We start from the raw sequence: 14,303 nt of genomic DNA, 5'->3' as shown, positions 1-14,303 counted from the left end.
GGGGGGGGGGGGGGTAATGTACGATTCGGCGGCTGCAGGCATGCTACTCCCAAGAACCTGCAGCATGAGCGGATCTAGCCCGTGCTTTCGCTTTCCCCGTGTCCAAATTCGTCCACAGAAAACGGATGAAGGTTCGACGTAACGCAGAGTTACAGACAGATTAACGATGGCCCACGCTCTATTTGCTGCGCATCGTCGTCACATATGAGGGTCAGATAATCCACAGACCACAAAGAGCCGAGCCAAATAGCGAGTCGGCTCCTGGCACGGCATCAGACTGTGCTGTACTGTATTGTCAGCCAACAATCTTGGTGTTTCCTAGCGTCAAGTTCTTTAGCGTTGGTTCGTGGCAGATGGGATCCCGGGCGTTGAACTTAGCGTAACCGGCCAAGGATAAGCCACCAAAAGCAATCATTGTGTCCAACTGCTTGGGATATTGCCGATCACCACCTGGAACGGGCTGCGAATGACTGGCCTGGGGGCTGCGTCGACAGACGGGTCTCAACGGTGGCGTCTACACCTGCATATTCGCGAGTCGCTCCTGTTGCGTCTTTTATCGAAAGTGGCAGTTTCGGAGTCTCAAGCGATTTTAGCCTGAAGGAGAGTCCACTTGCCAGAATATTTCTGACTCTCCATCTTTACTGGATAGCAGTTGTTGAGATTCTGTCGATTGATCTTGATCGTGATCATGCTGAAGCAGCTTGGCCAGGGAGACCCTGGTAAAAGCTTGTACCGAGCTTCCAAACGGTGAGGCGTCAATGGGATTAAAGTATCAATGCTTAAATGACGCCCTAGCGGCAGGGCGGTATGCTCCCAGCTTACGTCCCCTTCGTCTGGGGCGACAGTAACGATAGCGTATCCCTACGAATCGATCGTGGCCCATTTGGTTCAACGGGCAAAATCGATGCCGGATTTCTAGTGTGCTGCGGCGATTCAAGATGCGGACCCTGAAACTCAAAAGCAAAAGAAAAAGAAAAAGAAAAAAGGACCACCGCCTCACTTTGCATATGCCCCTTGGCGCTGCACCGGTTCCTGGCCCGGCTTTGCTTTCGGCATGGCTTCTAGATGTGCGGCTTCTGGTGACCGAACACCACGGTTTGACGTCTAGTTATGTCGTTGCACGTTTTGCACTTTAATTAGCACCAGAGAGAAAAAGCTGGACGTCCAGGGTTTCTATCGTGCAGTGATTGATCGGGACTTACCAGGATCAAGCTGGGGGATCTGTGCATGGATCAAGGGGTCAGCGGAGCCAAGGTTTATCCGCAGTGCCCGGGTTCAAGCAGCCGCGACTTAGTTCCGGCTAAGCCTTTTAGTTGCGTCACAGAAGTCGAGACGGTCGGGCCACAGAACCAACAGCTACTGGTCGACGTAAGGGACTCTTGGGACTCTTACTATTATCATCGACAGTCAACGGTCAACAAGACAAGGCTTTGTTTCAACTTCCTTGCGAGCCACGTTTTGCTTAGTACGCTAGCAGCGGCAATATCGAATTCATTTAATATCGTGGATCTAGAAACCTGCCCACTCTGGCTGGAATACTCTGGAACGGCTCGCCGGACACTCAGAAAGAGAAGTCCTTGCGACCAAGTTATATCATGACTCAACCATCAACGCAACCCCAGCTCACGCCACAATTTTGCTTTTCATATGGCATATTACGAGGTAGGAACAACTCAGATGAACAGGCGCATCATATGTACAGCTTACTGACTCATGGCTAAGACTTTCTGAGGCTCTCGAGATCGTCAATAGATGATTCAATCACCCAGAATCTCAATGCACTGTTGACGCCATCACGATCTGGATTCGATCCTTCTTCTACCTCCCAACGTACCTCTAGGCCAGCTTCGAGACAGATCGACCCTCAGTCATGCTTGGAATTTAAAGAGAAGGTTTTGTTTCCTTCATGGGAAGCTCGGACACAAGTCCTGAATTATTGCGCTTTGGTGGCGGCAAGTCCGGACCCAGATGATCCAGACCGTACGATAAGAGAACTTGAAAAGGAGCAAGATCGCGACCGAGTTGTAGATGAACGATTAGATCCATATTCCGGCAGATTCTTCCCCCGCGAAGCCCGTACCGAGCGTTTGGCTTCGCTTGTCAGACAAGAAAGAGGCGTAGAGGGTATCGTGCGACATAGAACATGGGAGGTGGTGCAGCAAAGATGTGGGGGCGACCCTTTTGAAAGCTGGGAAGATACCATCAGCAAATGGAGGAAAGCACAGAATTCCAATCCATCTGTATAGCCACGGCATAACATGACTTCGTCCTATGATGAGAGGCAGATTGTATGATTAGGTACGACATGTGTACAACACCATCACCCCTTATGCTAACAAGCACTAAAACAAAAACAATAATATAAAAGTAAACCACTTTGTATACACTTGGTCACACCTTTACGTGTATTTCGTAACCCACCAACGAGCTATTGAAGAGGGACTCAAGTTGAGAATGACGGTTTCTGCCACTTATACATCTTTGGGAGCTTCTCACACTCACGGAATCATGGATACGTTTGAAATGTTGTTTGTTACACCCTAGGACGATTCTCAATTGCTCAATTCCCAGGCTTTGTAGTCGCATTGTTATTGGTTAACATGGCCACTGCTCTCTTTTTGTAACTCAACTCATGAGGCGTGTGCTGTCATGGATTCTATTGCCCCGCCAAAAACCATCTCATGCAGCCCACCAGAGCTCCGAGAAATTACCGACCTACCGTAGCAATTCCTGTCCACATCATTTCATAGGTAGCCAAGGTCGCATGTTACAGTATCTTCAGCTGTAAATTATACTGCCGGTCAGGGAAGCCGCCTCTTTGCCCTTTCACTATCTCTTTTCGCCTCTATCATCCATCCTCCGTTGGTGAGGTATCGTCGCCATATCCCGCCAAAGCTTCCTTGAACCTCCCGTCACCTTCACCCACACACCCCTCATCCAGCCCTAGAGGTCGGATTGCCGACAGCGGAAGTTGAATTGACCAACTCCAACTTTCACTTTCACAACTAGGTACTAGACTTCCGTCGACTGGAACCACGCTCCGACTACACGATGCCGCAACCTCTTGCCTCGAAGGAGGCTTCGCTCTTCCGTTCCGTCATCCGATACTATGAAGACAAGCAGTACAAGCGTGGACTCAAGTCTGCCGACCTTATTCTCAAGAAGCACCCTAAGCATGGAGACACCACTGCCATGAAGGCTTTGATCTTGAATTCGCAGGGCAAGACGGAAGAGGCTTTCGCTCTAGGGAAGGAGGCTCTGACTATGGACATGAAGTCGCACATCTGTTGGCACGTCTACGGTCTGTTGCATCGGGCCAACAAGAACTTCGAGGAGGCTATCAAGGCGTACAAATTCGCTCTCCGATTAGAGCCCGAGTCAGCACAAATCCAGCGTGACCTGGCCATTCTGCAAATCCAATGTCGCGATTACCAAGGCTATATCCAAAGTCGAACTGCTATGCTCCAGGCCCGACCTCAAGCGCGTCAAAGCTGGACTGCGCTCGCTATCGCCCACCATCTTTCCGGTAACCCCGCCGAAGCTGAGAAGGTCATGAACACTTACGAGGAAACATTGAAGACGAAGCCCTCGAAATTCGACAACGAACATTCGGAAGCAATCATGTACAAGAACTCATTGATTGCTGAACAAGGGGACTACGAACGGGCGCTTGAGCACTTGAACACTGCTGCTAAGCAAAACCTCGATCGATTGGCTGTTATGGAGGCTCGTGCCGAGTATCTCCATAAACTAGGCAGGAAGGAGGAGGCCGTGGCGGCCTACCGCGCTTTGCTAGATCGTAACTCGGAGCATCCTATTTACTACGAACAGCTTCTTGAGGTTATGGAGATTCCAGAGGACGACATCAAAGCCCGCAAGGCTGTCTACGATGAGTACGCTGAGAAGTCGCCTAGGTGCGATGCTGCGCGCCGGCTACCGTTGGACTTCCTCTCTGGTAAGCCCAACGCAATTGCTAGCCAGTTACACATACTGATACAAAAACAGGCGATGACTTCAAACAAGCCGCCGAGGCTTACCTTACATTGATGCTTAACAAGGGAGTTCCATCCACTTTTGCTAACCTGAAGCACCTGTATTCCGACTCTTTCAAGAAAGACACCCTTCGCGAATTAGCCGAGAACTACTTGAACTCTCAGGATGCTGATTCGGAGAGCAAGGATAAGGGAGAGGCGGCCGCGCTCTACTACCTTGCGCAGCACTATAACTACTATCTCAGCCGTGACTTGACGAAAGCCATGGAGTACGTTGATAAGACGATTGAGAAGGACCCTAAGAGTGTTGATTACGCCATGACCAAAGCACGAATCATCAAGCATGGTGGTGATCTTCAAGAAGCCTCCAAGGCGATGGACCGAGCCAGAAAGCTCGACCTCAAGGACAGATACATCAACACAAAGGCTGCCAAATACCAACTTCGCAACGACGAGAATGAGAAGGGTCTCAAGACAGTTGGGCTTTTTACTCGCGCGGAGACTGTCGGTGGCCCTCTAGCCGATCTCCTGGAAATGCAGAGCATTTGGTTCTTGACAGAAGATGGCGAAGCATACGCGCGCCAAGGCAATATTGGATTGGCTCTCAAGCGATTCCAGCAAATCTTCACCATCTTTGAGGTGTGGCAAGAAGATCAGTTCGACTTCCACAGCTTCTCTCTTCGCAAGGGACAGATTCGCGCCTACATTGATATGATGCGATGGGAGGATCATATTCGCGACCATCCGTTCTTTTCTCGGGCTGCTCTGGATGCTGTTGAGATCTATCTCAAACTCGCTGACAAGCCTTCAGCAAACGGCGTCAACGGTGCCGACGGTAATGACGCCGAGGATGCTTTAGCCAAGAAGAAGGCTGCCAAGAAGGCAAGGAAGGAGCAGCAACGTCTGGAGAAAGAGGCTGCTGAGCAACAAGCTAAGCAGGATCCTAACAAGGCTAGCAAGGAGGGAGAGGTAAAGAAACAAGACGACGATCCTTTTGGATTGAAGTTGGCCGATACTACTGACCCTCTTGGTGATGCTATGAAGTATATCAATCCTCTGCTTCAATTTAGCCCCAAGAACATTAACGCTCAATTCGCTGGTTTTGAGGTTTACATGCGCCGCAGTAAGTTCTTCGCCCTTCGCCACTGGCTTCGATGCCCCAATTACTGACACACTGGGATTGTAGAGAAGTACGTTCTTGCTCTCCGTTGCCTTACAGCTGCATCGGCACTTGACTCCAAGTCACCCCGAGTGCACGAGCAGACCGTGGCCTTTGCTCAGCTGCTTAAGACAGCAACCGACATTGAACCTAAGGTTCTTGAGGTGCTAAAGGCCGAGTTCAACGCTGTAGACCCTTCCGCGGATTTGGTTAAGTACAACGATGAATTCTTGGCAGCCAACAAGGAAAGCCCTAGACACGTTCTCTCTGCCATCAAGGTGCAGAAGCTATTGGGTCAAGACAAGGCCAAGAGCGAGGAGGCTGTCGCCAACATTTTGGATATCCCTGGTGTCACTTATGAGGACGCCATCGAGGGCCTTGAGGTGCTCAGGAGCTGGAAGAGCCCCCAGGAGTTGTACAAAAAGGCTGCTCAACAGAAGTTCCCTAACGTGACAAGACTTGCTTAAGCGATTCTCACTTCATGATGCTCAAAAACCTAAGGGGGGGTGCAACATTTGTATGGGATGCATGTTAGTGAAAGATATTAGCTTTATCAGGACATATAGACGCATGGACCAACGATTATCTTCTCGCGGTGCCTCTGTTTTAGTTTAGATAGGGTACATAAAGAGGATGTCGATGATGATAGGCAGACTGGCGCAAGGTATAGCTCAGAGGATGATGGGATAAGGAGTTTTGGGAACATGCGGAAAAGTCGAAGCAAAGAATCTTGTACAATAAGCATGCGCTATTGGTCTTGGTCAAAATACATTATCGTCTAGAAAGAAGCCTTGAGTCTCATCGCAGATACGCGATTGGAGGGTTGTGGCCGTCAGTCTTAGATAAGCCCTTGAGACACTCCTTCCGTGAAACCACATTTCAGATGAGGGTGACGGATTTATATACTTAGGTTGTTCGTCGGGCAGCCTGTCCCACGCAGTTTGATATATTCTCTAACACGGCAGTGTCGTTGCAGCTGCAAGACTTTAATCATTTGTTACCTCGGAAGTACCTACTAAGGTATCCAGTATTTGGTGAGTGGGTTGGCTCCAGCTGTCGGCAGCTGTCAGCTTTGAGCCTGGGGGGTTAATGCAGGGCGATTGAAGGGAACAGACCAGGGGGACCTCTAGTTAATCTCGGATCCATGCCCCGCGGATCGCGAATCCTACACCATCACACCCAGCTTGGAAGTTGAGACGGCTTCCGCGTAAGCCGATCGATTAACTTGCGAACGCTCCTTCCTTACCGCGCTTCACATACTCTCGTTCTTTCCTCTATCCTGGTTACTATCAGTGGTCGCTCTTTACTCCAGCCATTCTTCTTTTTCTTTCTATATCACGCTATACGCCCGTTTCTAGTTTGGAAGACCGTTCAAGACGTTCATCAACATTGATCATCTGCTAAACTTATTGAACTTTCTTCCCTGCAATGGCTACAGACATTGTTATAAAGATGGATGGAGACGTCGGAATGCAGCTCCTATTGGAGGGCAAGAAAAAACTGACTATCGGTGTCGGAGGCTTGGAGCTTAATGGTGCGAACTTACTAAACATTAAAGGCGAGCTTGACTGACCATGACCAGACCCTGTTGCCAAGAAAGCTGGTCGCTCTTCTTGCGCTCCTTTCACTAGCAGTAAGGATATTCATGGCGAGTTTCAATAGTACAGAAGAGTTACTAATTGTTTGCGCTTTGTCTTTCAGCTGGAGCTTCCAAGGATACAATCCCCTTCTACAACGTGCTGTGGGCCGAATTCGCCAACAACCACATTACGATCGACTACGCTATCCATGCTTCGAAAAAGCTGATCAAGCCCGGAAAATGGGAATTCGAACTCGCTACCGACGATGAGGACGAGGAGAACAGCGCAACTCCGGTCGAAACTTTCGTCAAGACACTATTGTCGCACGCCTACGGTGATGCGCCGCCTCGTAAACGCGCCTATGTATTGGTCAACCCGAACTCTGGACCTGGAAAGGCTGTCAAGCAATGGGAGAATGAGGTGAAGCCACTTCTCGACGCCGCTAAAATGCAACTCGATGTTGTCATTCTCAAGCGTGGCGGCGAGGCTGTTGAGCTGGCACAAAATGCCGACTTGTCGAGGTACGATACCATCATGGCGTGTTCCGGAGATGGCACGCCACACGAAGTTTTCAACGGACTTGCCAAGCGACCCGATGCTGCGAAAGCGCTGTCTACAATGGCAGTCAGTCACATTCCTTGCGGTTCAGGTAATGCATTCTCGTGCAACCTATACGGCTCCAATCATCCCTCCTTTGCCGCCCTGGCTATCATCAAAGGTATCGTGACTCCATTAGATCTGGTATCAGTTACCTCTGGTAGCAACCGCATCATATCTTTCCTTTCCCAGAGCCTGGGCCTCATCGCAGAATGTGATCTTGGCACAGAGAACATGCGTTGGATGGGCAGTGCGCGATTCGAAGTTGGTGTTGTGCAACGCATGTACAAGAAGAAATGCTACCCTTTTGACCTGGCGGTCAAGGTTGAGATTGAGGAGAAGGAAGGTGTCAAGGCGCACTACAAGCATCATGCGAGCACCACAAGCCTTGCTCAGCTGGCTAAGAGCGCTGGGTCGCAATCTATGTCCGACGATGCTGGCCTGCCAGAACTGAAGTACGGCACCATCCAGGACGAGCTTCCTGAAGGCTGGGAGATGATCCCTTACGACAATGTGGGCACTTTCTATGCCGGCAATGTGAGTAGATTGGCAGGAACTTGGTTTGAAAATAGTACTGACAGCTGCAGATGGCCTACATGTCTCCCGATGCTCCCTTTTTCGCCGCCTCACTGATTTCTGATGGTTTGATGGATCTGGTCACCATTGATGGCAACTTGCCCTTCCTCACCGCAATCAGGGTCCTTCTTGACGTTGGAGCTGAGCGATTGTTCGACAACCCTCACGTCACTTACAAGAAGATCTCGGCGTATCGCATCATCCCCCGTGATCAGGACGACGGCTACATCAGCATCGACGGCGAGAAGTGTCCGTTTGGGCCGTTCCAGGCTGAGATTCATCAGGGTCTCGGAAGAGTCATCTCGAAGGCTGGTAGGTATGAGGCGTCCGGGCCAAAGGGCTGGGACAAGGTAACATTGGCCGATCGTATCCACAGCTAAAGCAAGCGTCCTTGATCTTTGCTTTTTGGTGGTCGTAATTGGAGAGGTAGGTTGAGAAGAAGAGCTTCTTGACGATAATGATACCCACGAGAAGAATTTGTAAATGGCAGTGGCCTAGATTAAAGCGGTTTGATAATTCGGTAGTCAATGCACTTCTGTTATAGATACTTATTTGGAGTATTATCTCTCATGAGTTGATTATTGCATGCCACTTCAATCGGACGGATAAGGGTGTCTCTGTCCAGACTTGATGACCGCATTGGCATACCCGGGCATATTAAGAAGCACGCCCTTCCTATCAAGTCAGAGTGAAGGGTAGGTAGAGTTGTCATGATGGACGCAGGAGCCAACGGTGGATCGTGGGGTACAGAAAAGTTACCCCACTATCGACCTCACTCTCACACTCACATCAACTTGATTCATACAACTTATGTGTTGCTTCACAACCTCAAAGGATAACCTAGAGTAACGCGTGACTCATTAAAAGCTACATCTTTCGATACACATCAAAAGACTTCTGTCTTCATCCCTGACCGTTCTTGGCACCAAACGCGCTCCAAAACCCAACACAATATGCCCCGTCGAGGCCGAGGCGGCAGGATGCCCTCAGGGCCCTGGGGAAGGTTGAAGCCTGTTGAGCTGGACCCATTGCAGGATATGGGTCTTCCCTCTAAAGGAGACGATAGGTTGGTATTCATTTTGACGTGCTCATTGGTGTGCAATGGCAAGCTGATCATAATAGGTTACTCAACCACAAAACACAGGAATGGTACTACAACCAGATTATCTCACGTTTCCTTGCCTTTTGCACAGAATCAGGTGACAAGGACTCAATCATAAGGAGCTTCGAAGCCCTCGACATCAGAACAGTCGATACGACTCCTGCTACACGGTATACAAAGCCTCCACCTGGATACGTTCCAACGGCTACAACAACGACTTCTCCATCTGTCACAGATACCACAGGAACCTCTAAGACTGCTGGCTCATCATCAGAGGATACTTCAGTTTCTTCCTCATCTGCTTTGGCGGGCTCTCTGAAGGCCCTCCGAGCGATAATTCCTTCCAGTGGTCCGACTACCTCAATGCTGGCGGCCATCGAAGACCCTGATAACACGAAATCCTTACAAGATGTTCTAATGGCACTGAGAAAGCTCCGAGAAGGTTTAGTGGCTTCGAAGAGGGCTGATCTCTTTTCCATCCAAGCCTATATATTCTCCATACGCCTATCCATTCTCGCTAAGCACCCTGAATCCTATCATCCAGCAATTCTGCATCTCCTCCGTTACATGGCCGTGTGGACTCCCATGGTCCAGAGTGAGATTGAGGAAATTGCAGGTTATTTTATGCTGGACGCTGCGTGTCGACGTAGGGACTTGACAGAGGCGTATTTCATCAGACAAGACTTCAACATTCGGAACAAGAAGCTGGATACCATACTCAAGGCGCTGGCACATGACAACTATGTCTCATGGCAGGTTTCAAAGAGACAGGTTAATCGGCACTGCCTTAAGCTGATGGAGTGGGCGGATGATGATATAAGGCTTCACACGTTGAAATGCTTTGGGAGATCGTATCTCAACGTGGACTTGACATTTTTGGAGTTATCGACGGGTCGAAAATGGAATGAGCTGAAAGAGAAGGATAATGTCGGGTGGGACCTTGAAGACGAGAAGGTAACTATCAAACGAGTGAGAGCCAAGTGAACCTCGTTTGCTAGTGCTGTGATCATTGTCAGGAAACAACAGACAGGCTTCGGCTGCTTAAAAGACTTTTGTTGACGTTGCTTCCGAGGCATTGTCACTTATATACAGTGTTTGCCTTTCGTGGTTCAGCCCTTTGAGCAAAATCTATGGCTTTATTAGGTATCAAGGTAGGCAGGTGCCTACCTAGGTAGGTAACAGAAGATTCATCCCCTAAGGCCTAGGGATCTAAAATAAGATAGCCTAACTGCTACTCTAAGTTCACATAAAGTGTCTAAATCCTTTCGTTTCTTAGGCTTTTTATGATTTTAGCGGTCACCTCTTCTACGACCCTCTCATCTACAACCTGACGCCTTCTTCTACTTTTCAACCTCCCCAAAACACCACCCGATGCATCGCGATCGTAGCGACGCATAATGCCACAACCCGCTCGCAAGAAGCCTCGAACCAAGGCAATCCCCAAGGACGATGAGAAGGAGCAGCAATCTACCGTTTTGACCGACTATCGCACCTCTTGGCTCATTAAGTGAGTACATTTGCTCTGTTTCTAGGCATTACCTAGGTACCTACTTACCTTTACTGACTTATCTTCATGTGTAGAAGCGACGAGCAGATGGTTGAGCTTAGGGCGAAATCAGAGGTCTTTCACGTTGCCAAAAGCGTCCTTACCAAAAACTCAGAATATTTCGAAAAATGCCTTACCGGAAGCTTTATCGAGGCCAAGCAAGGGATCGTTGACTTCAGCAACGACCCAAAAATTGAATCGAGATACCTCGCTCTATACATCGGCCTCGCATACAGTCACTCCTCGATCGCTCCTCACACTCCTCCTCGCCCTGCCCAAAGCCCCGAGACTATGGCCGCCAGGACTCCTATGCGTGACTATATCGAGGTCTTTAAGCTTTGCAATTTCTTCGCCAGTGACGCAATGGGTGAATTCATGATGCGCTGCCTCAACGTCGCCATGTACGACGGGCACCGCGCCTTGTACCGCACCGAAAGTGACGAGGGGATGCAGAAGCTTATAATGCGAGATTTTGCCGATGGATACGAGGTCTTGAATATGGAGCAGCACAGGCAGACTGAGATGGGTGAGAAGATGGTCTACTTCTTCTGCGGAGGCGTCAGCTTCAAGGCTTGGATGAATAACGTTGCAGAACTGATGGACCGGCCAAGATTCGTCGCTGCTGTATCTAGCGGATTTGCTATGAAGCTTCGAGAGCTAGAATCCCGATACAAGGGCACCAAGCGCAAGGAATTGTCGGGCCCAGAAGCTGCATAACGTGATGAACGATTTTGCTAGTTGGAGCCGGTGGGCGGCATTCTCTTTTTTGGAAGGAAAGGTACGAACAAATGGAATTTATGATAGGCTAAGATACCCAAAGGATGATATGCTACTTACGTGTTTGCGAAACACAAGCTTCGGGGGAAACGATAGCAAATAGTTATCGGAATAAACTAACGACACTCACATTTGATATGCTGGCTTGTCAGAAGAATCGTCGTCTAAGGCTTAGGGCGCCAATACAAAGTAGCCTAAGTGCTAGTCCAAGGTTGTAAAAGGTAACCAAATTATTTCGTCTCTTATGTTCTCGGCGGCCAATTCTGACCTTGACGCCTGCGAAGTTTGTGCGTGACATCTATGCTCTATAGCCATAGGATCATGCCCGCCGCTTCGAGCATCCAATGTTATGCAAGTTGTCTATCACTGAGATATACCTTTCTCACACGGATAACTCTGATCTGAATCGATATCCGCAAGTCCATTGATCAGGTACATCTCTTTGATGCCCTGGCTATAATCATCCCGCACCTCCATCATCGGACTATCATAAGTTTTTGCCTATTAGGAAATCCTAGGATAGAAGAAAGTATCTATTTTCATCTCTTAGGTTCCTGTTTCGCCAAGAAAATGGAGGTGCGAGATGTGCACAGCCCTGGCATCAAGAAGACAGATCTTATGTATCATGCTTGAGAGTAGCAGAAATTTTGAAGGATGAGCTTGGGGGAAACTTTGACTGAGAACTGACACAGGCCTATATGGAACAAATGTATATTTCGTCTTCTATGCTGAGAGTCAAGCTTTCTGTGACAGTGAGGCGTTCCTGAGCACATGAAAGAGATTGACTTTAGAGCCACGGCGGCATAGATTGCCGAATCGGCAAGCCAAATGATTGGTGTGCCTTGATCTTCACAAATGTCACCAGATCTAATGTAGCACAGTAGCGATATCCCGTTTGTTTCTTTGTATATTTCTGGCTACTTCATATGAATGTCTTCGAAATCACCTCTAGCTGATTGACCAAGATCTATCCCCACGCCAACACTCCGATTCTCTTACTCAATTGCATCCAGAAATTTCTCGGCTTAAACTCAACAACCTGGCCCAAACGACAAAATCTTTGGTAAAGCTTTGCTATCGTTGTCGTATAATATCGCGGAATATGACCACCGGCACAAGCCAGGACGTAATGGACATCAATCACCGCGGCGCGGTAACGTCAGATGTAAGTGGTTGGAACGATTTGATAGGGGCTCTTCGGGTCTGGAGCCGGCTAAGTTGAGTTATCGGGAGTGGGGCCTTCCGCTCGGACACATTGAGGTAGGTTAGCCGGCGGGAAACCTCGGCCTGTGTTCCAGCGAGGCTCATGACGTTTGAAGGTGAAGTTTCAAGGCAAAGAAAATTCAGGTAAGGGTCCAAGTCTAGATCATCATGGGGACGGATATGTGGGACTGCAAGATATACAAAACAGGGAATGAATAATAGTTGTAAAGGATGAAGAGCAGACAACACAGAGTGAATGAGTGACGGAGGGATTGAATGAACAAGTGAATGTGACTTGTTGTAAATCGGGTATTTCTAAGCCCAGAGTATTGTGTATTGTATTGCGATCTTCGATACGCCAAAGTCTATCGTCAAGATGACCAGGTCGTGTAATATCCAAGATGACGGATTGCTCTCGTCGACACATTGATTATTTAGTATCGATGAAGTGTCCCCTCAAATTAATATCGGGATCGTGTGGCTAATCAAGTGGACGATTTGTCTTTCCAAACAATCATCCCAAACAAATGGTATTCCTTTTAACGCCGTTCCATGCAATGCTTCGAGGGTTGAGATCGTGATGGCAACCGTGCCAATATAAACTCCGACACATCTCCGTGAGAGTGGGTGATCGCCGTCGCTTCAAACAGATATAACGAAGGAAGGGCATGACCATTAACGGCCCGGCTCAGCTTGGGTTGGTTCTTTTTTTCTTCTTTGTCTCGGGTTTTGCGTGAAATTCATTTATCGTTTCTCGTAAAATTGCACGGCCTTTTCGAGTTCTTCGAGACTTGATCTGTCGCCGTACATGTTCATGAGGGCCTCGTTTCGCTCTCGGTAGGCGGCATTCTCACGCTCTGTGGCTTCCATCTGAGCAATACGTCTTGTTGCGACCATCTCTAGAGAGAGCTTTGCTCCGTAGCCAACAGCTACAACAGCCGCGACGGGCTTGGCCCTTTTGGAGTGGTCAGCATGTGAAGTGAAATGTGCGCAGTACAGCAGATGCCGCGTGCCAGATACTTACCATCTACCAAAAGACATTCTTCTCTGGGGACGAAGGTGAGGAACAATGTTGGGGTGGATACGGGCGGCAGTGGAAAATGCTTGTCGAGGAACACGCATCATCGTGAGGAAGGAAAGAAGAGGAGAAGAGAAGAGAGGGAAGGTACGAAGGGTTTCTCTTTAGGACTTGACTTGGCAAGGGTGGTACTGTAACAGACAGGTATGGCAGGTACTGTCGAGGTAGGTAGGTAGGCAGTAAAGCAAATGCAACTCGGCAATAATAATCCGTACTCGAACTAGTCTATTGATGGGAGGAGGAAACTCAGGCAAGTAAAACCGTTGGGGAAGAGAAGGAGGGGAAGACCGTTGATATAAGTCTCTCCTGATTTCTGTTTTATATGCAACAGTAAACGTAAGTCAAGTTCATATCCGACTAAGGGACCCGGATAAGAATGGAATGGTGCATATAGTAGGGGTGACCTAGTCGGGTAGATGCCCAAGGTCGAACGACAAACATGTCTCTGGGGCATGGGGATGGCCGATTCTACAGTGGGGCGGGGGTGTGAGTGCGCCCCAGATTCTGATCCATCTGCTACAGTAGGTGACCCTAACCCGAAGAGCCAAGGCCTGGAGCGGCACTGAAGCCGATCACCTGCGATCAGGTGTCTGGCGTCTAGTGACCGGTAAGAGTTGCCTCTACAGCAACAATCTACAGCAGATCAAAGCCCTGTAAGTACACCTAGTAAGTTAGGTTCAGAGGGTGAAGTGG

The 14,303-nt window shown here is 49.0% G+C and overlaps 5 protein-coding genes across 5 annotated transcripts; 4 read left to right on the top strand and 1 right to left on the bottom strand.

Annotated features, from left to right (window-relative positions):
- Positions 1 to 3,051: 3,051 nt before the first annotated feature.
- Positions 3,052 to 5,618, top strand: FIESC28_08681 (uncharacterized protein; the record flags this gene model as incomplete). Its single annotated transcript, XM_031162819.1, has 3 exons — positions 3,052 to 3,955; positions 4,006 to 5,115; positions 5,179 to 5,618. 3 exons carry the CDS (start codon positions 3,052 to 3,054, stop codon positions 5,616 to 5,618), a joined length of 2,454 nt encoding a protein of 817 aa, XP_031013126.1.
- A 961-nt stretch (positions 5,619 to 6,579) lies between these two features.
- On the top strand, positions 6,580 to 8,284 carry FIESC28_08680 (uncharacterized protein; the record flags this gene model as incomplete). Its single annotated transcript, XM_031162818.1, has 4 exons — positions 6,580 to 6,685; positions 6,734 to 6,784; positions 6,853 to 7,865; positions 7,916 to 8,284. 4 exons carry the CDS (start codon positions 6,580 to 6,582, stop codon positions 8,282 to 8,284), a joined length of 1,539 nt encoding a protein of 512 aa, XP_031013125.1.
- A 573-nt stretch (positions 8,285 to 8,857) lies between these two features.
- On the top strand, positions 8,858 to 9,990 carry FIESC28_08679 (uncharacterized protein; the record flags this gene model as incomplete). Its single annotated transcript, XM_031162817.1, has 2 exons — positions 8,858 to 8,970; positions 9,027 to 9,990. 2 exons carry the CDS (start codon positions 8,858 to 8,860, stop codon positions 9,988 to 9,990), a joined length of 1,077 nt encoding a protein of 358 aa, XP_031013124.1.
- A 413-nt stretch (positions 9,991 to 10,403) lies between these two features.
- Positions 10,404 to 11,269, top strand: FIESC28_08678 (uncharacterized protein; the record flags this gene model as incomplete). The annotated part of the gene is made up of 2 exons (XM_031162816.1): positions 10,404 to 10,513; positions 10,588 to 11,269. 2 exons carry the CDS (start codon positions 10,404 to 10,406, stop codon positions 11,267 to 11,269), a joined length of 792 nt encoding a protein of 263 aa, XP_031013123.1.
- Positions 11,270 to 13,276: 2,007 nt separating this feature from the next.
- Positions 13,277 to 13,657, bottom strand: FIESC28_08677 (uncharacterized protein; the record flags this gene model as incomplete). The annotated part of the gene is made up of 2 exons (XM_031162815.1): positions 13,277 to 13,487; positions 13,557 to 13,657. 2 exons carry the CDS (start codon positions 13,655 to 13,657, stop codon positions 13,277 to 13,279), a joined length of 312 nt encoding a protein of 103 aa, XP_031013122.1.
- Positions 13,658 to 14,303: the final 646 nt, after the last annotated feature.

The sequence above is a fragment of the Fusarium coffeatum genome (genome assembly GCF_003316985.1).
Source record: "Fusarium coffeatum strain FIESC_28 chromosome Unknown BRIP53273_contig_208, whole genome shotgun sequence".
Classification (NCBI taxonomy): Eukaryota; Fungi; Ascomycota; class Sordariomycetes; order Hypocreales; family Nectriaceae; genus Fusarium; species Fusarium coffeatum.
The sequence above is the reverse complement of the archived record's forward strand: the minus strand, read 5'-3'. Positions and strand labels throughout refer to the sequence as shown.